Source organism: Tasmannia lanceolata, unplaced genomic scaffold (genome assembly GCF_043159265.1).
Source record: "Tasmannia lanceolata isolate RefF3 unplaced genomic scaffold, GAP_Taslan_0.1 ptg000011l, whole genome shotgun sequence".
Taxonomy (NCBI): domain Eukaryota; kingdom Viridiplantae; phylum Streptophyta; class Magnoliopsida; order Canellales; family Winteraceae; genus Tasmannia; species Tasmannia lanceolata.
The window spans coordinates 11,984,056-12,007,120 of NW_027518688.1; the positions used below are offsets into that span (position 1 = coordinate 11,984,056).

General features: G+C 40.6%; 1 protein-coding gene across 1 annotated transcript in view; it reads right to left on the reverse strand.

The window, feature by feature from the left end:
- Window positions 1-22,555, reverse strand: part of MRL1 (Pentatricopeptide repeat (PPR) superfamily protein) — an 87,671-nt gene extending 65,116 nt beyond the window's left edge. The window contains exons 1-9 of the mRNA XM_077390402.1: window positions 22,125-22,555; window positions 5,528-6,092; window positions 5,164-5,392; window positions 4,587-4,650; window positions 4,365-4,509; window positions 4,119-4,234; window positions 1,775-1,903; window positions 977-1,150; window positions 534-698 (exon numbers count right to left, since the gene is read on the reverse strand). Of these exons, the coding sequence (XP_077246517.1) occupies window positions 534-698; window positions 977-1,150; window positions 1,775-1,903; window positions 4,119-4,234; window positions 4,365-4,509; window positions 4,587-4,650; window positions 5,164-5,392; window positions 5,528-6,092; window positions 22,125-22,460 (1,923 nt within the window). The 5' untranslated portion in view covers window positions 22,461-22,555. The remainder of the gene's footprint in view (window positions 1-533; window positions 699-976; window positions 1,151-1,774; window positions 1,904-4,118; window positions 4,235-4,364; window positions 4,510-4,586; window positions 4,651-5,163; window positions 5,393-5,527; window positions 6,093-22,124) is intronic.
- Window positions 22,556-23,065: the final 510 nt, after the last annotated feature.

Sequence of the window (23,065 nt, forward strand, 5' to 3'; positions counted from 1 at the left end):
AATTTAGTCTTTGTATCTCCTCTCTTTATATAAATACATTAGTGAGAGGGAGTTAGTCTCCAACTGACTCCTTTCTTCTAATTCTTCTCAGTCTCTCTTCTCTCAACAACTTCAAAACACATTCTTTATATTAGATTATTAGTTTGGAGAAACTTTTTTTCAACAAATATAAGTAGATATATTTGTCTAGTTTCAACATGACCAAAATGGTGCACAATGTAAGAACTAAAGGGATGTCCAATTCTTTATATGAGATTATTAGTTTGGAGAAACTTTTTTTCAACAAATTTAAGTAGATATATTTGTCTAGTTTCAACATGACCAAAATGGTGCATAGTGTAATATCTAAAAGGATGTCCAAATGTGAAATGAATCGTACCGAAATTTCAGATTCCGGCCACGACCGAAATTTAAAATCGAAACCGAAATTATAACATTTACACCGAAATTGCCACCGAAATTTCATCTTCGGCTGAGGCCGAAATTTCAAACCTTGATGATAAATCTCTAGATTCTATTGCTGAGAGAAATACCTCATCAGGGGCCACACCATTTTTCTTCATGTCATTGTAGATGCTAAGAGCAAACTCCAAATCACCTGTCTGGCTGCAACTACTAACAGCAATTGTGTAAACATCTGGTGTGCCCTTGATGTTATACAGATGCATCATTTTGTATACTTCGCGTGCTCGATCAACCTATAAGTAAGGAAGCTTATTAATATTTATCTAAAATATGGATACCAGCAAATATACCTTAATAGTCATAAGAGGTATTCTAAACTGAAGGGCACCCCCATTGGGTGCAAGGAGCAGTTTGCATTTATAATGGCTGAAAGTCAAGGTGCATTAAATGCATAACCGCCCCCTGCAGCCAATGGAGGCGCCCTTTCACCCCATTTCTACAAGGGCACCCTTCAGTTTAGAATACCTCTAGTTATAAGTAAAGATGCATAATTAACATTGCCAAAGCTCACTTGACCGGCTTGTGTGCAAGTCTTCATCAGAGCACCAATGGTGACGTGATCAGGGTCGATGGGCTGTGGTTCAGCCCTCATTTCTGTTAAGACATCAAAAGCACGATCAACGGCTCCTGATTGACCGCAAGCAGTGATAAGTGCATTGAATATAACTCGGTCAGGCTTCACTTTCTACTGCGACATAACACTTTGTTAAGTGTGAAGACTTAGTTCAGATACAAATATGAAAATAAAGAGTTATTTATCACGAGTTTGTATGGTGTAAGCTCTTATAGTCACGTATATTTCAAAAAGTACTGCACAGACCACATCATAGGATGATCCAAACCGTCCATGTGATGGAACACAACGTAAATAGGTTGTGCCCCAAAAATCATATCTACAAGATGATCCCAGCCCTCCGATCTATAGAGGAACTGCATATTTCAAAAAGTATTGTACGGACCACATCATAGGATGATCCAAACCGTCCATGTGATGGAACACAACGTAAATAGGTTGTGCCCAAAATTCATATCTACAAGATGATCCCAGCCCTCCGATCTATAGAGGAACTGCATATTATGCAGTTCCTCTATAGATCGGAGGGCTGGGATCATTATACAGTTCCTCTATAGATCGGAGGGCTGGGATCATCTTGTAGAAATGATTTTTTAGGCACAACCTATTTACATTGTGGCGCATCACATGGACGGTTTGGATAGTCCTATAGTGTGGTCTGTACAGTACTTTTTGAAAAATACGGGCATATAAGGCACAAACAAATTTCAAGCACACACTAATTCAAAATAATACCTTGGATCGCAGAATTCCATAGGCACCGAATGCTTTAGCCACTTGTCCAGCTCTAGCACAACCATCAATCAGCGCACCATATGTATGAACATTTGGCTCTACTCCAGAATTAACCATTTCATGGAAGACCTAGGAAGACAACTTGAAACCCATTCAATGAATATTGGAAATTCATAAGACAGAAAAATAATTTAAAAAGAAGTTTCTGTTTTATGAAAAACAAATCCGCATTTCCTAAGTTATGATCGTATGTTCATCGTTGACATTAAGTTTTTTTTACGTATGACGGGAAATATTAAAAACAGAACATACAAATAATTTCATCAACCACATGAAGCTACAAAAGTCTTTTGGTCAGGGTTCGGGAAAACATGCAATTAAAGTTTTCAAAATGTTGGATGTGGCCATTTTAGATGTCGCAAAATCCACGAAAACATTTTTAAATATGAGTGGAATAAAAAAAAACTTTCCAGGTATAATCTTATGCAACAAGAATTTATTATGGAAATCATTGTAGACAACTTACTAAGATAGGCAATCACAAACGGAAACAGCTCTTTCTGAATAAAATAAGAGAACAATAGAAAAAGAATTCTATTCACGATCTTATCGGCAATCTGGTTTGAGCTCATCAGTGATATATACAGCTTGCTTCCTAAATAGAAATTATAATTTTTCCATTTTTGACCCTCAATTAGAATATCTACAACATGATTTTCAAATACAGTATTGTTTGCTTTATTTCCCATAGCAACAATTATGATTGACAGTCAATTCAAAATAAGATTGGTTGTCTTGTTTTACGAATATTATATCGGCTGAGAAACGTTAAGTCATGATTATAGTTAAGAAGAAACTGTTGATTCTATGGAGATTTAGCATGGTTTTCTCCATAAAGAAAGTTTGGAATCCTAGAGGTCGCATACCTCAAAATCAGTTATATGATAGAAAGCATTCATTGTGTGTAAGAGAAATCTAGGGAAGAGTTACCTCAAACAGAATTTAATTAGTTTAACTGAATCTATTATTCAATAATAATATTTGTTATTATAATTATTAAGCAACGGAAAGTTGTAAATATAAGTAAGAGTATTATTTTTATAATATTTCATCAGACATCAATTATTTAGTCATATGTAGTTTAAGCAGTCATCGGAGTTTATGACAGCAACGAATTTATGGCAGTAATAGTGACTTTGTTCATAAATATGCGAGCTTCCTCCCTCTACTGGAACCAATTTAAAATATTTTGTCGATGATATCACTACAAGAAAGCTCCTAGGAAATCAACCTAAACCCTATAGGATCTGAGGGTGTACTTCGACAATTTCCCAAGATGCTGCTATTACAGCCCCGCCATGATTAATCCAGGCTTCTTTATTAACCATGGTCTCTGTGACATCACCAATGTGATTTTGACCCCAATGTTTGAGAACGTTAAGCTTTTTTTTATTTTAAGGTTGCTGCACAACTTGAGTGAATCCTAGATTAGGGATTCACGCAGATCCCAACTTGCAAAGATCTGAAAAGAAAGAAAGGAAGGGGAATAGAAAACAAAAAGAAATGGAGAAACAAAAACAGGTCAGATCAATGGCTCTGATAACATGTATAGATTAGAGAGAGGAAGCAAGGACAGAAAGAGAAGAAAAAGAACAGGAAGGCAGAAAAATTGTTTGTGTTAATTGAAGTAAAACGCCATGACTTCCCTTCCTCTGTTATATATAACACCGAGCTTCAAGAAATGAAAAGTATGTCACTCGTAAGTGATAAAGGATATGGCATATCCTGTTTATGTCAAGGTTTAAAATGTCGGTTTTGGTGTCAGTTTTGCCCACCCCTGAAACTGAAGGTGGAAATTTCAACTGAAATCATGTAAAATTTTGACAAAAAATTAGGTTTTTTTTTTTTTAATTTCCACCAAAACGAATAAAATTTCGGTGGAAATTTCGGTAATTTCGATGGAAATCTTTAACACTTTGGTAGAAATTCAATCGAAATTTCGGATTTCGGCAAAATTTTGGGGAAATCATGTAAAAATCGATTCAATGTACATTTGGTTTCAATCCAAACCGAAACCAAAATATTTCGGCCGAAATTTCGGATTTCGGCCAAAATTTAAATTAGTGGATTATGTAATAGAGGGGTTCAATTTTCCTACACTATCAAATGTGCTTCAATCAATTAGTAAATATCTAAAACAATTCCCCTATCCCCCTATGAAAGTTCTAGTTTCTAAAAGAATTAGACCAAAATCAATGATAAGAAATGCATCCATCCACACAATAGAAATTAATGAAATAGAATATGAGACGTATAGGATAAAGTAAAAAGAAAGTGACCATACTTCAAACATTGCGTCAACCTTTCCACTTTTAGCACAGGTTGATATCAGTGTTGTGTAAAGTTTGCAGTCAGCTTTAAGTCCCGCCTTCTTGACAAGTTGCAGAACCTTGAATGCTCCTAAATGAACAAACCGGAGATTAGTCATTTTGATGCATACTATTAGACTGCAAAATAAATTAAATTAAAATGAAAAATAATCTAGGTTGCATTTCAAATACTTATCAAGATGACATTCAAATGAAATTACCCTCTGTATCATGTGAACTAGCGCACACAGACAAGAGCAAATTGAATGTACTTAATGTTGGCTTCTTAACCAGATTGATAAAACGAAATGCCTCTTTCACAGCCTTCGGATTTTTACAGGTGTTAAGATACCTTGAATGATAAATCTGAAGCCAGAACAAAGTTAAAACAATTCCCAACAAAGATGAGTAAAGTCAAAACACAGTAAAAGACTGAAATTTACCTTATCCATATCTAACAAACCTTTTCTTTCCATGCTTTCCAGCAATTCTATGCAGTCAACTAACCTGATAAACCACAGATAAATATTTTCAATGTTGACACCAAGTTTTTCCAACGTAGACACCAAGATAAGTTGGTTGATGGATTAATGTAGATAACATTATGATAAACAAAATATAAATAGATAATATTATTATTATTGTCAGGAGTTAGAAGTGCTACATTCTTTGATTCTGGGGTAGTATGGATTTCTTTTTATTATTATTTCTCTTCTAAGTGGATTTCACATACTTTGAGTTAGCCAATTAATAATAGCAAAGGGTGGACACTGGAAAGTAGAATTATAATCTCGCAACAATAAAAAAAAAGGAATTATAATCTCACAATGGGTTCTCTTTTTCCTTTCCTTTTTTCTTTGAAAATGTTCAGTGATATCATAAACCACCAACTCTGAATTTTATAACTAATAAACTTTACACTTCAATGTTTATTTCTGATTATCCAAATCCATGAAATGGAAGAACTAAACGTATCACAAGTTTTCAACGTAAGTGAAAGCACAGCAGGATAAATGTTACCTCCCATCTCTCAGCAACCGATTGTAAGTGCTTAAATATTTTGATGGATCACTTTTATCGTTGACATTAATCCCATTTGGCTGAGGGAATCTTGAAAAATCAATATTACCAATCTGATGCCCATGTCTGTTTCTCTCTCTTGAAAAACCACTGACATTGATAGAACCTTTTCTTTTACTTGCAGAGCCTCCATTATAAAATACAACAGGCGATGGTCCTTCTAAAAACTCTGAAAATTTTGCATATATAAATTAAAACACAGCATTACATTCACAAATGCTTAATAACGAGACTAGGGGAAATAATATAAAGACTACAAAAAAAAAATCAGTTAAAAGAGCTCTGCGTACTTTCCAGGCATTACCTGTAGCACTGGAAGTGTCTTTTGCTGGTAGCTCTGCCCCCGTCGGGCTATTAGGCCATAGCTGTGGAGAAATGCTATTGTTATCACGTACAGAGATATGAGGAGATATTCTAGTTATAGCCAAGAAGGGTGTTTTTGACCTCAAACCAGATTGTTTCTCTTCGTAAAATGTGTAAATTTCTCCTCTAACAAACTCACTGAGCCCATTAAAGCTCAAGCCTTTATGGTCACCTTCTTCCGCCATTTCATTACTTAGTTCATTACCTTGATTACCTTCGGCATGTGTATGTTTTACATGAACAGCAGGCCCAACGTCTACCGTAGTCACCTTGTTGGCAAGTACAGCTTGCTCTTCATCTCTGATCAACAATTCTGTCATAGCAATGCTAGAACTTTCTGGTTCTAGTAGACCTATTTCATTGAGCATCACAGGTGGAAGTGTTAAGCTCATACCATCTCTTGTTTCTGCTGATTCGGTGTCCCTGGAACTTGAAGAGATAACTTCAGAACCAGCGTCTTGTGATGTTTTAGCAATAAGAGTTTCTTCACGTTCCAAAGCAGTGGTCTGAAATCTCAACAAGTTGGTTTTTTTTTCATCAGAATCATGGCTTTTAATAAAAAATATCCTCACAGGTTCAAAAAGGCTGTTAAAAACAAACAGAAAGGCAAAAGGCACTCCAACATCAATGAAGCAAGAAAAGGAGTCTAGGTCGACTAATATGGAAAACTGTGAAACAAGCAGTTACTCCAAAAGCTTAAGCTACTGGAGAAGGTGTTTCAAAAAAATCTTTTATACTTTAACACTCCCCTCACGAGTGGCCTCTCTTTTTAGGTTTGGCCTACACGTGGCATATGTGGTCCCTCTTTTGGGTTTGGCCATTGCATGTGAATTTTTTAAATTTCAAGGAGGTTTGAACTCAGGACTTTGGCTCTGATACCATGTGAAACAACCAGTTACTCCAAAAGCTTAAGCCATGATGTTATTAAATCTTTTATACTTTAACAAAACAATAGAACCTTCGGTAAAGAATTATAAATGAGAATTATTCAGAGAGAATCTGGACATTTTACGACACGAAAATCAATCATTTCATTTTCCATAGCATCAAAGTTCTGATAATATACCATAGTTATCATCGTTTACATGGTACTTCCAAATGATGTTTTATGATATACATAAGTAACAAGTTATCACTTCACCATGTTTCGGAAATGAAAATAAGCTTCTATTCACCATCTACATCAGTAAATTTCATTCTACAAATCAAAAATAAAAACCAACTAGAAGTCCAGACAATAAATAAATTAGGGAAATATCCTGACTTGCTTGAGGGTTGGTCCCTAGTACCTTGGAAGAAAAAAGGCAAGATTCTTTGGAATGTTTGTCTCTTGGCTACTTTGTGGGTGCTATGGAAAGAACCCAATAACAGGATCTTTGAAAGTGTGGCAAAAATCCTCATCTTTCTCTTTTGTGAAGAGTAGTAAAAAAGGCACGTGCATTTGCACGTGCGACTAAGAGTCTTAGCAAACAAGATAATACTGCATATGAATTTTAATTCATACTATGCTAACATAACAATCGCTATGGAGCCCACTTGGCAACTTCTGAAAAGCAAGACAGAAAGAAAAGCAAGATGAAGATGCTCCGAGCATGAGGTACAACAAATGCGTAGTTGCATATCAATTGATTGATGAAGTGGTAGAAGAGCAATGACTAATAGCCAGGCTCCCTAAAATGGGCGTAAAAATAAAATGAGCATAAAATTTGTTTTACAAAACTTAAAAATGGGCATAAAATTTGTTTTACGTACAATTTTGCGTGCAAAGAAAAGGTAAAAAGATAAAAGTTTTTTTATGATTAGTTTGGTTAAAAAAAGCACAGTGAATAAGGAAAAGTAATTTGACCTTTTCATGAAAAAAAAGTGTCTTTCGTTGTTTATTTCAACGTATTAACAAGAAGTTTGTACAAAGACTTTGGAATCCATTTTCTATTCGACGAGCACTTTGGCAATTCATTTTTTTTTAATGGTAGCAAACTTTATTGCGAAAAAAAAGGGGACGAGATGGTTCGAATACAGAAAACAAATCACAAGGTGGAGAGCCACATAGTCTTCAAAGCTTTCAACTATAGGGGATTGAATCTACTTGTCTAGAATAGGAGAGATGGTTGTGAATTTTAAGGTAAAACAAGAAGTTTGTACAAAAACTTCGGAATCCATTTTCTATTCGACGGGCACTTTGGCAATTCATTTTTTTGTCCTTCTAACTCCATGAAAAGTAATGGAATAGAGTAGGTCATCCCTTACGAAATGTCAAGTGGTGAATAATAATTATTTTTTGTTGGTATCGTCTGCATGTGGGATTATAAATGGTTTCAGGCATTGCCTAACGTGATTGATCTTCTTAGAGGGAAGATCAATCCTCTTGGTTCCTAAGTGTCTTTCGTTGTTTCGTAAGGGCTGACCTACTCTATTCCATTACTTTTATGACCAGTTTTTTTCGTTGTTTGGAAAAAAAAGATCTTTCGTAATATCAAACTTTTTGTAATTTGACCCTCACATAGTGAATCCTAGTTTTTTCGTCATCGTTAGAGGTGTAACTCGGGTCGGGTTGAAGCCAACCCGACCCAACCCGAGGAACCCATTTTTCCAACCCAACTCGACCCAACCCAATGTCCAACCCGGCTGGGTTCAACCCAACCCAACCCGATTTGCAATTTCCTCAACCCGAACCAACCCGATTTCCAATTCGGGCTGGGTTGGCTCGGGTTGACCTGATTTGATATGGTACCAATTGTTGACAACTCAAGCCGAGTTGTTTTGGATTTTGGGAACCAATAGTGAGTCACCAATAATCAGTTTTTAACTCACAATCGGTTCTCAAAATCCAAAACAAACAGGGACTAATAATTAACAAAGGGAAATGTTATCCGCACTACTATATTTTGATGATCACAGTCCTGACTTGATTAAAGTACGGTATAGCCCAAGGTTGCCAGATCGGGAATCGAAAGCGGGAATCAAAACGGGAATCGAAGGTTCCCAGGAAAAAATCCTACTCAAGGTTGCCGAGCGGGAATCGAAAGCGGGAATCGAAGGCTCCCAGGGAAGAATCCTGCTTCCATGGTATAGCCCGCACCATAGGATTATCCAAACCGTCCATTGTGGACTATGGAGACTATTTCAATGTTGAAAAAGAAAAATATATATACAGAACTTCTTCAGATGGAACCCAAATTCGGGTTTCGGGTCGGGTCGGGTTGCCCGACACCCCAACCCGACCCAACCCGATTTCCAATTTGGGTTGATTTTTCCCAACCCAACCCAACCCGATTTGCGAAAAATCTTAACCCAACCCAACCCAAATTCGGGTTGAACCCGACCCGCGTGGGAACATCCAAGTAACAGCGATGGTTTCGAATTATATATAGTGCTAATGTCCTCACTGCCATATTTTATAATGGCACTACTCACCATATTTTGATGATCACACTCCTCACTTTATTAAAATGTACGGTATGGCCCGTACCATAGGATGATCCAAACCGTCCATTAGATGGGTCACTGCCTAAATAGGTTGTGCCCTAAAAATAATTTTCATAAGTTGATCCTAACCCTCCGATCTATAGAGGGTTATAGGTTGATCCAAATCGTCCATGTGATGGAACACAACATCAATCGGTTGTGCTTGTAAAATCATTTCCATAGGCTGATCGTAGCCCTCCAATCGATAGAGGTTTCCATAATTGTTGTTCCTCTTCAGGTGCTCGGCATCCATCAATATTTTGTAACTTGTCTCGAATGCGTCATATAACGTAGTTTTTTCGTCATTGTCATATGTCTATACCTCTTTTTCGTGGTTTTTTTCCGTAATTGTCATAGACAGGTACCATATGGCGGTACTTTTCGTATGCAATTGACGATTGTACCCTCAAATCATTTCTCATTCAGACAAACTTCTAGCATCAAAATGACGTAAATGCCCCCAGCTAATAGGATACAATAGGAAGTTTTTCTAAAAGAAGGGCATGGAATTATCATATGTACATTATTTTGTGGGAACAATCAATTTATATTGTGGCCCATTAAATGGACGGTTTGGATCATCCTATGATACAGGGCGTACGATTCTTTTGAAAAATACTTGATTGTACGGACTTACACCATAGGTTGTATGCCAAAAATCATTTCCATAGGATGATCCCAACAGTTAGGCGGTTTCCAAAATATGTCATTTATCTATAGATTGTAGGGATGCGATCCTCCTTTGGGAATGATCAAATGGATGGTTTGGATCATCCTATGGTGTAGGTCGTAAAATATTCACTCCAATTTTTTATAGGTAAGTTGAGGTTTTGTGAGGACCCCTACCGGCTTATTAAAAAATAGTTCACTACATGGGCTTACACCATATATATTGTAACAAGTGACAAAGCTTGCAAACCAAAAACATATTTCTTACACTCCCTATTAAAAAAAAGAGCAGTTTAACTTACACCATAGGATGATCCAAACCGTCCAATTGATGGGCCACATCGTAAATAGGATGTTCCAAAAAAACACATTTCCATGCGATGATCCTAGCCCTGCAGTCTATAGAGGAACGACATATTTAGGAAACATTTATTGATTGGAGGGCTGTAATTATCCTATGGAAATGAATTTTGGCACTCAACCTACTTACATTGTGGCCCATCAAATGTACGGTTTGGATCATCCTACAATGTAAGCCATACAGTACTTTTTGAAAAACAATACTCAGTATAAGGACTTACACTATATATAAAAACTCTCATAATCACATCATTTCCCTCTAAAATCATGGGGAAACGGGTCAGGCGGCCAGGGTCAAAGTGACGCAGAAAATTTTGCGGGTCATTGGGCTTGGACTGCACCCGCCCCGTGAGGGCCGGGTCGGCCCGCGGGGGGCCAAATGGATTTTTGACGTATGGCCATACCGTACTTTTAATAAAGTGAGGAGTGCCCTCATCAAAATACAGTAGTGCGGATAACATTTCCCTTTTTTTTATAGGGATTTGCTAGCCACCTTCGCTGAGGGAACTTTTCTGCTTGTCGCCCATCCTTTGCTACAAAGATTGGTAGAAGTACGATTTGTGCAAAGGTGGCTAGCAATACATAATAGCAATAAATAATAATCGTGTGCGGGTACTAAGTTTTAAATGAAAAATTACGGGAACATGGAAGCAAAGCTGAAAAATTACGAAGAAAATACCGAACGAAGGTACTAAAATATGACAATTACGGTCAAAACCGCAAATAAAATTGAAACAATTATGACAATTACGGAACAAAAAAGGCATAAAAGGAGACAGCTGGCTTTTTTTTTAACTCATGTGCAAGGGCATATGAGAAGGGGAAATGACGAAAAAGTAGTGAAAAAGGACATAAGTGGGAGTTTTACGGAAATTAAGGTGGGACACATAAGGCAATAGCAGGAAAGAAGCAGACGATTTTTCAGGGATTTTCCCTTTTAGTAGTAAAGGATTATTGCCCGCACCATTGCTCGGGTGAGATCTCTCAGCCCCTTTAAGTTCATATCGGCCTATGACCTATGACTTGCTCAGGTGATTGTACAAAATTGGGAGCACCTTCCCCATGACTTGCGCAAGCTTAACTTTGATGCATCCAGCTTTGGAAACCCTGGACCCACAGGCAGTGGGGAAGTTCTTAGAGACGATAGGGGAGAGGTGTCATGGGCTTTTGTAGGGCCTATAGGTGTAGCAGATTCTAGTGACACGGAAGTACAAACTTTACATCAAGGGATTACAAATTTGGACAAAGAGTGCATGGATATGGTGGTCGTGGAGGGTGACTCCCTCAATGTCATCCGTTGGCTTAAAGGCTCCAGTGTGCCGCCTTGGAGATTTGCGCAGTTTTTCAACGAAATCATAGATCCTGTGGCCGGATCTTCTATTATCTTCAACCATGTTATAAGATCTGCCAATAGTGCGGTGGATAGCCTGGCAAGAGCGGGGATTGATAAGGAAGGGTTGGAGATGTTTGATTTTATCCCCCCTTGATTTGCTTTTTGCTTCTTGTTGCCCTTGTTTTTGCTTTATCTTGGTTTCTTTTCCATTCCATTTGTACAAGCAAGGTCACATCTTGGTGGAGGGAACTCAAATCCTTAACATCAGCTCCTCAATATTAAAGAATCTACTATGATGTAAACTATAAGAAATTCCCCTAAAGAGAGGAACAGCTCCCGCTCACAAAACCACCAATGACAACGCCTGTTGGCAAGTGTGTAAGGGTCCACTGGATTTTATTTTGATGAGGTGATTGTTTTCTTTCTTTGCAAATCCAAACAACAGCTTGTGGGCTAAAGTGATTTGGAGGTATGTGATGTGTTTTATATCAAAATTCTTGGAAGGGGTGAGATTCAGAGTGTATGTAGGAGACAGAGTGAGATTTTGGTGGGATAAATGGTGCTTTGACATGCCTTTAAAGGAGGTTTTTCCACAACTGTTTGTGCTAGCATCGTGTAAGGATGTAATGGTAAAGAATTGCTTTAGTCGCACAGAAAATGGGATAGTATGGTCCCCGGCTTTTCGTAGAAACTTCTTTGGCAGAGAATTGGAGTTGGTAGCAAGATTAATGCAGACTTTAGAAAAAAAGCTATATGGGGCAGATAAAAGAATTTGGGTCTGAAATTCACATGGGGTATTCTCGGTGAAATCCTAACTTGCCCCGCCTCCTCCAAGGTAGCCAAAGTGTGGAACATCCAAGCACCACTCGGAGTGTGCCTCTTTGGATGGACTGCACTCCTACAAGGGATCGAGACTATTGACTTTCTGAGGCAAAGGGAGATTTAGCTTATTGACTATTGTGCTCTATGTATCGAATCTGGAGAGACAGTGGATCATCTCCTTCTCCAATGCAAACTGGCGAGAGAGGTTTGGAGTAGAGTGTTGAATAGATTCAGGATGGCGTGGGTCCTCCCAGAAAAACTATTCGAGCTCTTTGAAAGTTGGGGGATGGCCCCATGGAAAGGGAAAGGGAAGATTCTCTGGCAAGTGTCCTTTTAGCCACTATATGGTTACTATGGAACGAAAGAAATGTAAGGATTTTCAAAGGTTATACAAAGGGAGGACAGTGTATCTTCAATAAAGCCATTGCCTTGACTATCTCGTCGGTGAAAACACTACCATCCTTTAAATTTGTTTATGCATACGATCTATGGTATGTTTCTACATACGATCTATGGTATGGTTGGAGAGAGATATGTGGGGCGGACAGAAATGAGCCCAAAGCAATCATGACTTGGGCGTCTCCTTCTCATGGCATTCTAAAGTTGAATTTTGATGGATCTAGTATGGGCGATCCAAGACCACCGAGTATTGGTGGACTATTGAGGAATGACGAGGGAATAGTGATTTGGGCTTTTAGAGGTCCATTGGTGAAGGAGATACAAATGAGGCGGAAGTTAGAGCAATCCATCAGGGCATCAAGTCGCTTCAAAACATGGATTTAAACAAACTAATAGTGGAAGGGGATTCACTAAATGTTATTAGATGGCTTCGAGGATCGAATATAGTACCTTGGCGTTTTGCAGCTTATTTTGATGAAATTTAGGATAGGGTTAGGATGGCATCCATCTCTTTTTCACATGTTAGGCACTCTGCCAATGCTGAAGCAGATAGACTAGCAAGAGTTAGGATGTTCAAAGAAAGTTTGGAACTCTTTGATTTTTTTACCCCCTTAGCTTTGTTTTGTCTTTTTTCTTTCTTTTCGGTTTGTTTTCTCTTGTATCCTCAGGGACCCTCTCAGTCTCTGTTTGCTTTAATGGAATCTTTGCCATTCAAAAAAAAAAATCCAAACAATAGCTAAAAGAGTCAGGTTCCAAAGACTCCACCCTCTAGGCTAGGGCGAATCTCCATCCTTCAATTAAAACAGTAAAGTGGTAAAGGAAAACCCAAGATACGTCAAAACGATTTAACATATGATTCAAAATCTTGCTAGATACTCTATAGTGAACAAAAATGAGCTCCACTGTTTAACCCGTCTCAAGACATAAAGCACAAAGATCTATGATGGTGATGATTCGATTCCCCAAGTGATCCACTGTCAAAATTTTCTTAAGATACATCCACCCAAAAGTGCACACTCTAGGTAGAGGAGGGATCCTCCAAATTCTATCGACTAGCAAGCAAGACAAGGCAAATCTTATCCAATACAGCCATCTATTTTGCATAGAGGAATATAAATCACTTCTACCCCAGATGAGGCCAGTTTGAAACCTAATGAGACCATATCTCTGACTTTCTCAAGTAACCTATTAAGGATAACCGCCAACATCGCAAAATGGAACGCTGACAACAGGTCTCCCTTTCGGAAGCCAGAAGAAGATACAAAAAAACAAACTTTGGGGGATCCATTGATAAGAATGAATAACCAAGCACACGTGATACATCTTATCCAAGACGGCCATCTATTTCCAAAACCCATACATCCATAATATAACCTACATATCCCCATTCTACTCTATCAAACGCTTCTCTATGTCAATTTTGCACACAACACCCTGGATCGAATTCCAGCTATAGTATTCCACCAGATCATTCGTACACAACACCCTGGATCGAATTCCGGCTGTAGTATTCCACCAGATCATTCGCAATCAAAACACCATACATGATCTGCCTTGGATAAACTCACTTTGATTGATAGAGATCATTTTTCCCAAAATCCTTTTGATCCATTCAACCAACATTTTAGCCAACAATTTTTAAACACGCCCCACAAAACTGATAGGTAAAAAAATCCGATAACTGATATGGCCCATCTTTCTTAGGAATAAGAGCAACAAAAGTAAGACCCATGCCCGGTATGCTCAAAGGCCTCAAAAAAGGCCAGTAAGTCTTCTTTCACAAAGCCTCGGCCTAGTTGGAAAAATGATACACAAAATCCATCATAGAGAAAGGAGGCCGGGGGCTCGTTCTCCTTTCATAGAGATTAGACCGGTCCTGATTTCTTTGAAGAAGAAATCCTCCTTAAGAATTGCACTGTCTCTAGCATTAAGCATATCAAATTCAATACAGGCTGGTATAAGTAGACTAGCACCCTCTATAGAATACTGACTTTTAGATATTCACAATCTCGTCTACTATTTTTCCCTTCTTCTTAAGCTTGGATTTGTTAATGATGAAAGAGTGAATGTGATTAATCCTGTTAGAAGCTAGTGTATTGCCCTTAAGGGCATAGTAGTCTTTTATGTAATGTTTCTCTTTTATATATGAATATGCATGTGAGGGGGAGCTCCCAATCCAACACACTTTACTATTCTTCTTCTTCTCTCTACTCTCCAAAATGGTATCAGAGCCCACCCTAGGGACCCATTGAGGACCACCACCTCTCTCTCTCACCTCCCACCACCAGCCACCTCCATTAAAACTTTTTTTTTCTCTTTCTTTCTTTTCTTCTAAAACCCTAACTCTTCATCTCTCATCTCTCACCTCCCACACCTCCCACCACCAGCCACCCCCCACGCCCCTCCTCCACCTCCTATCTCCCCTCCTCCACCTACAACAACCCAACACCCTAACCTTCTTCTTCCTCCACCTCAACCCTCAACCCAAAACCCAAAACCCTAACCTTCTTCTTCCTCCACGCCAGCAAACCCCCCACCGTACTCCTCTCCCACCACCAACCTCCACCACCGCCACCTTCAGCCCCCCCATTTCCCCCTCCCATACGCTTCCCCTGCGACCTCCAGCCCCATTCCCCCCTTCGTATCCACCTCCTCCCACCTTCAGACCCCATCCCAACCCCCGTAAACACCTCATGCCACCTCCCTGCTACAAACCCCACCTCCACAGCCCCCTCTCCAGCCACAGTAACTTCCTCTAGGCTCCATCCCACCCCCCGTATCCACTTACCTCCCACCTCTCCTCGCCCCAGCCCCATACACCCTTATTTCAACCCCCCCACGATCATTCTTTCTCTCTTTCTTTGCTATTTCCCACCTACTAATCCTCTCCTTCTTGCACCTGTCATTCCCATAAACCTTTTATTTGTTTAATCCTTTTTGTTTAACCTCTTCTCTCCTTGTTTAACATCCTAACTCCCTTTTTCCCCTTCATTATGGTCTAAAATCCCTTCGTGGGTGTTTATGCTCTTCTTTGCGGCTCCGATTCTCCTTTTCTGACATTCCATGTCTTGGTCTTCTCTTGTTCTTCATCGGAACCGCGTTCTCTCTAGTGGACCCGTCGCGTAGTCTCTGCTTTGTGGGGTTTTCTCTCCGTTTGTATCTATGGATTCTCCCATCATCGAGGATCCCTCTCTTGGGCAGGCTACTTCTAGTCCTACTCCCCCCCCCCCTCCCACTATGGCTTCATCCTCTACTCGTTCTTCCTCGGGGGATGGTTCTTTCCCTCCGATGACTACTGTTCCATTAGAAGGGTCCAATTATGTCAATTGGAAGGTCGCTGTCGAAACTTACCTCATTGCTCGGCACCAGATCTACGTCATCCGTCGGCCTCCTCCTTCTTCCACTGATTCCTCCGATGAGAAGTGGGAGGAGGACGATGCCCTTGTACGCACTCTCTTATGGCAGAGCATGACCTCTCAGATTTCTAGCACCATGATGCATCTTCCGACCGCCAAGCATATTTGGGATGAGACTGCAGTTGTCTTTTCTGGCGTTGGTGATCTTGGTCGCATTTGTTCCACCTATTCCCAGTGGATGCATCTCAGACGTGGTGACGCCCCTCTTTCTGGGTATTACAGCCAGTTTGTCTCTCACTGTCAACAGTTGGATGTGCTCATGCCTCTCACGACAGACTTAGCCGTTGCTGCCCAGCAGCGGGACCAGCTCCGTGTCGTTCACTTTCTTGAGACGTTGGGTCCAGAGTTTCTCCTTCTCCGGCAGCAGATCTTTGGCTCTGGGACAATGCCCTCCCTAAAGGAGGTCTATTTACAAGCTCAGCAGTGTCTCGTTGGTACTTCTCTGCCCCCTCCGTTTTTTTATGGCTCTGCGACGGTGGCTTATAGCACTGGCGATCGTGCTTTCCGAGGCGGTGGCACCTTTGGACGCGGTCGGGGACGTGACCTTGGCCGTGGCTCTGGCCGAGATTTCACTGGTGGACGGGGTACGAGTGGTCGTCCTCATCTTTACTGTTCTCACTGTCGTCGGGAGGGTCACACTCTCGAGACATGCTATGTTCTTCACCCTGAGCGTCGTTCGCCTTCTGCTCCGCACTTTGCCCGATCCTCACATCTCTCTGTCGCCGACCCATCCGACTCAGTGCCTTCTTCCTCTTCAGAGCAGGGCCATGCCGCGCCTCCTGATGGTTTATTTCTTTCCCGCGCTCACTACGATGAGTTCCAACGCCTCCGCCTGACGAGTCACCCTCCGAGTGCCATCTTTGCTCAGCCAGGTAGCTCTCCTGCTTCTCTTCTCACTCGTTTGAGCTCCTGGATTATTGATTCCAGAGCCTCGAATCATACTACAAGTATCTCATCATCCCTTCGCTCGTTTCGTCCTCTCTCCTCTCAATTTATTACCCTTGCTGAGGAAATACTAATCCCATCTCTGGTATTGGTACTACCTCTCCCTGTCCTGATATTACCCTATCCTCTGTTCTATGTGTTCCTAAATCCCCTTTTAGCTTACTTTTAGTTACTCAGATTACTAAATATCTCAATTGCTTATTTCAGGATCTTTCGACTGAAAAGACGATTGGCTCGGGTAGAGTGGTGGATGGACTCTATCATCCAGACTATGGACCTTCTTCCGCCCTTTTGCACAGTTCCGTCAACTCCTATCAGTGGCACTGCCGTCTGGGTCATCCATGTCTTGAGCGTCTACAATGCACTTTTATTATGTCTTCTCCTGTTCAGTCCTTTCAGTGCGAGGCCTGTGAACTTGGAAAACACCACTGTGTATCCTTTCCATCTAGGCTTGTTGGTAGGGCCTCGCACCCTTTTGATGTAGTGCACTCTGATGTGTGGGGTCCCGCGAGGACTACCTCTATTTTTGGCTATAGATATTTTGTTGTCTTTATTGATGATTTTTCTCGCATGACTAGGTTTATTTGTTTCGAGATCGTTCTGAGGTTTTCTCTATTTTTCGCACTTTTCATGCTGAGGTTACAAACCAGTTCAGTTGTACTCTAAAATGTTTGCGCACAGATAACGCTAAGGAATATTTCTCCAAATCCAACGGTTTTCAGTATTTTCTTTCCACTCGTAGCATTGTCCACCAATCTTCCTGTGCTCACACCTCTCAACAGAATGGTGTAGCAGAAAGGAAGATGCGCTCTTTACTTGATGGGACCCGTACCCTTCTTATTCAGATGTGGGTTCCCAAATCTTACTGGGGTGATGCTATCCTCACTGCATCCCACCTTGCCAACAGGCTTCCTTCTTCGGTCCTGGATGGCTCTTCTCCCTTTTCTATATTGCATCCTCATCATGATCCTTTCCCTATCACCCCTCAGGTTTTTAGTTGTGTGTGTTTTGTTCACAACCTTGGTCCAGGCTTAGATAAGCTGGATCCTTGGGCTGAGTGATGCATCTTTCTTGGGTACTCCCGGACTCAGAAAGGATATCGTTGTTACAGTCCTCACTTGTGTCAATCATTTGTCTCTGCTGACGTTACCTTTTTCGAGTCAAAGTCTTACTTTCTCACTCCTCCTGCGGATCTCTCCACGGTTCTCGATTCGGATATCCCTCTTCCTCGAGTCGTCCTTCCAGATAATACTCCTACTCCTCCTACTTCTTTGCAAGTTCCTGAGTTGACCCCTGTGTCTGCTCCTTCCTCCTCCTTACAGCCTCCTAAGGCTACCCATCATGTTACTCACAAGACATACCAATGCCGGCCGACGTCTGGATCCCATCCTCCACAGCCTCGCCATTACCCTCCCGGTCGGAGATTCTGTCATCCTCCACTCAGGTATCTGCTCTTCCCTCTTCTATAGCTACTCCAGATTCTCCCATTGCTTTGCGTACTCGCTCTCATTGTACTGCCCATCCACTTTCTTCTGTTGTTTCCTTTGATACTCTCACCCCTCTATTTCGAGGTTTTGTGTCTTCCTTGTCTTCTTTTTCTTTGCCGCAGTCTTTGCCAGCTGCTCTTGATCATCAGGGTTGGCGTACCGCTATGGATCTTGAGACGGAGGCCCTTCAAGCCAATCATACATTGGATGTGGTTCCCCTTCCTCCTGGGGCTCGGCCAGTGGATTGCCGCTACGTTTATGCAATGAAACACTTACCTGACGTCACCGTTGAGCACCTAACGACACCGTTGATTGCCAAAGGATATACACAGACTTTTGGTGTTGACTACAATGAGACCTTCTCTCCTGATGCCAAGATACCTTCCGTTCGGGTTCTTATCTCTCTTGCCATGAACCACAGTTAGCATCTGCATCAGTTAGACGTCAAGAATGCCTTCTTACATGGTGAGCTCAGTGAAGAGGTGTATATGGAGCAACCTCCTGGGTATGTTGCTCAGGGGGAGATGTCTTCCTTGGTATGTCGCTTGAAGAGATCTATATATGGCCTCAAGCAGTCTCCTAAAGCTTGGTTTGGAAGATTTAGTGATGTTATCATGCGCTTTGGGATGAAGCAATGTGTTGTGGATCACTCCGTCTTCAGTTACCATTCAGCTGCAGGTTGTGTGCTATTGATAGTATATATTGATGACATTATCATTACAAGCAATGATTCAGTGGGGATACAAAAGCTGAAGATCTTCTTGCAGAAAGAATTTTCAACCAAAGACCTGGGTCGTCTTAGGTACTTTCTTGGTATTAAGGTGGCCTATTCTACTAGAGGTATCTCCCTCTCACAGAGTAAATATGTTCTGGACCTTCTTGAAGAGACAGGCCATCTCGGAGTGAAACCTGCTTCTGTTCCCATGGACCCGAATGGGAAACTTCTTCCAGAAGAAGGGGATTTATTAGAGAATCCTGGCAGATACAGGCGGCTGGTTGGGAAGCTCATATATCTTATAGTCACTCGTCCAAATATATCATTTGTTATTGGTGTTGTCAGCCAACATATGAGCTCTCCTCGTACTTCACATTGGGCAGCAGTGATTCAGATTATTCGCTACTTGAAAGGAGCACCAGGTAAAGGTCTCATATTCAAGAAGCAAGGGCATATCAGGGTGGAAGGCTTCTGTGATGCAGATTGGGCTGGATCTCCTGTAGACAGGTGATCCACCACTGGATATAGTACCTTTGTGAGAGGAAATTTAGTATTATGGAGGAGTAAGAAACAAGACATAGTTTCCAAGTCCAGTGCCGAATCAGAGTACCGAGCCATGTCCCATACTAGTGGCGAGCTTATTTGGTTGCGTTCTCTCCTATCAGAGATTGGTTTTCAGTCATCCTCTCCAGCTCAGCCTTATTGTGACAATAAAGCTGCGATTTATATAGCCACCAATCCTGTCTTTCATGAGAGAACCAAGCACATAGAGGTTAACTGTCACTTTATTCGCCAGAGAATACATAGAGGCGAGATTCATGTTTCCTTCACTCGATCTCTGGACCAGCTTGCAGATGTTTCCACTAAGCCCTTAAGTAATGCTAAATTGAATGACAATTGTAACAAGCTTGGAATGTATAATATATTCATTCCAGCTTGAGGGGGAGTGTTAGAAGCTAGTGTATTGCCCTTAAGGGCATAGAAGTCTTTTATGTAATGTTTCTCTTTTATATATGAATATGTGTGTGAGGGGGGGCTCCCAATACAACACACTTTACTATTCTTCTTCTTTTCTCTACTCTCCAACAAATCCTACTAATGGTGATTGCATGGAAGCATGTGGTGCTCTGTCCCCTTCCTTGAACCACTTAGATTTGGTCCTTTTCATCTAAACGATCTCGCCCTGCAAAATCAATTTGTTGTATTCATCCATGCTTTTCTCCCTCTCTTTCTCCTCCTCAAAGATAGGGCACTCGTCCTCTTTGTTGTCAATCTCTTTGACGCACTGAAGATCAGCTTCTCTTTTACTCAACTTGCCTTTTTTGTCACGATGCCATCTTCTAATCTTTTCTTTGACATATCTCAATTTTTGTCCAATCCTCACATCAGCCTAGCTTACAAATCAAGCTTCCCTCGACAATTCTTCTAATTTATCCTTCATTTTTTCTCTTCAACCATGCAAGCTCAAACCGGAATAGGATTGGGCCCCAAGACTCCATTTTCAAATCTAAAAGAATGATTAGAAATAGGTTTGGGTAAAGCAATTTGGCAGGAATTATAGTAAAGAGAGATCCATTGGGGGGTAAAGGAGAAAGCAGTCAAATCTACTTCTGCTTTGATTTCTCTCCGAAGTAAATTGAGCTCCAGTCAGAGGAAGGTCTATTAACTCATTTTTATTGACAAAATCAGAAAAGGAAAGACTGCATGTCGTGTTATTTTAACACCATCGGCTCTCTCATCAATGAATCTAGTGGACATTGAAGTGTCCACCTTTGCATCACGGGTGCTGCCATCAACTTTTGACCAAGTCAAGGTCTTGATAGAATCAATGTACATTATACATCTGATCATTTGCATCTATGATACGGTGATAGGAACATAATTTTAGCTCTTCATCAATCATAATCAAAGATTAAGCAGTCAACTACACATGGAGTGTCGATTCACATTTCTATTAATTGTGTAAGCAGCCATTTTGATGACACGTGTAGGAAGTTATTCACGAGCTATTGTTTTAGTATGATGGAATGCTCTGTTGGTTAATGCCTATGTGAAATCCTCATCAATCCATGTAAGATTAGTGCAGCAAGTTAGATTTTCATCCCTTTTTTCTCTTCGCAAAGTTTTCTGGGGTAGGGGGGATACATTAGTGTGTTGAAGCAGAACAAAACTTAAGAACCAACAGGAGTAGGTACCCTGATGGCCTGCCTCCCAACTGTTTTACCACACTCTCATTTGTATTATACATTGGGAAGGTATCAGAGGATATTGTTTCACACTGCATGAGTTTGAAATCATCATAATTGAGACACATATGACAAGCATTCTCATGAATGTTAGCATTTCATCTAAAATTAAATTTGGGAATTATAGCAACTGTTTTGCAAGTTAATGAAGTAAATAAGTTTATGAATTGTGTTAGAATTATTGCAATTTTGCTTCAATATCTCTCAAGCAAGACCATTGTTCGCAAGTGTAACATAGTAACGTGCAAGACTCGTTCAGGCAACAGCAAACTCTACCCCATTTTAAACCAAGGCCCTCTTTGGATTGCATGAATTTTATGGAAGATTTTGTAAAGGAAAAATATTTCTAAAATTTCCTACCATTTCTTTTTACTCACAAAAAAAGATAACTTGAACCAACCCTATTCAACTTTTATTTAGAGGGACCTTCAATTTATGATGGCATCCATCTGAATTAACCATAATCATATCATTTCCCTCTAAATTGTGGAAAGAAAAAAATTCCCATAAAAATCTTTTCCATTATAAATGTTTTTCTTGCAATTCAAACATGGCCTAAGCAAATCATAATTCAAGCTAGATAGAACATCAAAAACATCGACAAACAGGATGAATTAAAAAAAATCATAGGATATGAAGTTTCAAAAGAGTTAGGTTAAGAGAACTTCCTAAATTACATACCACTAAAGAATCCTTCTTCCTCCTGATATAGCTCAAATAAAACCAGCGAATTGCGGTAAAACTGGCAACGGCAATTGTGACGGCAACGAGGATAGTTCTCCCGTCGAGAGAAGCTTGACAGAAACAGTGGCGGGGTTGAGTTTGAAACCCTAATTTTCTGCATTTTCTCCGAGAACGGAGCTCCGGAGGCCTTGAGCGGATCCCGGAGCCTAGAAATTCGCTTCTGAGAGAAGTAAAGACGAAAAGGTGAGATGAAAATCTTGAAGAGGAAGAAGAAGAGAGAGGGATGCATGAAAGGAGGAGGGTTTGGGGTTTTGCAGAGAGGGAAACATCCATGGAAACTCAGAGACAATGAGAGAGATAATGGTGGGAAATGTGTGTGTGTGCGCGCGCGCGAGAGAGAGAGAGAGAGAGAGAGAGAGAGAGATTGGATAATATTTTATCGTTTTAATGCTGACGAAGAAGAGAGTTTTTTGTGTTGGGAGTTGGACGGCGAAGATTACAAGAGATGTATAAAATGACGCTGGAGAAGTTAGACGCCATGTGCAAATCTAGCTCTTGGTGGGACCGACGCTCCTCGGAGTAGTGTAAATGGGCTGGGATGGGCTCGGCCCGCCCAATCCAAATAATGTGCTTAGGGTTCATGAACTGAAGACATTTTTGGATTGCAGGAATATTCTAAAAAAAGTTTGGAAAGGAAAAACTTTTTTTTAGAATTTTCTGTTTAGGTGTTGGGGTAAAATCGGGCTACCAATAGCATGAAGACATGTGGCAAGAGGCTCATGGAAACCTGTAGCAGCAAGGCCGCATTGCAGCTCCAACCAAGACGAAGGCCCACGGTCGGCCAAGGTCCAAGAACCACCAACCAGTGCGCACGCGGAGCTAAAGATCTAAGGACCTTGGCAAGGAGGGAAAATCCTCAGCCGGCCGACACCCAAGAA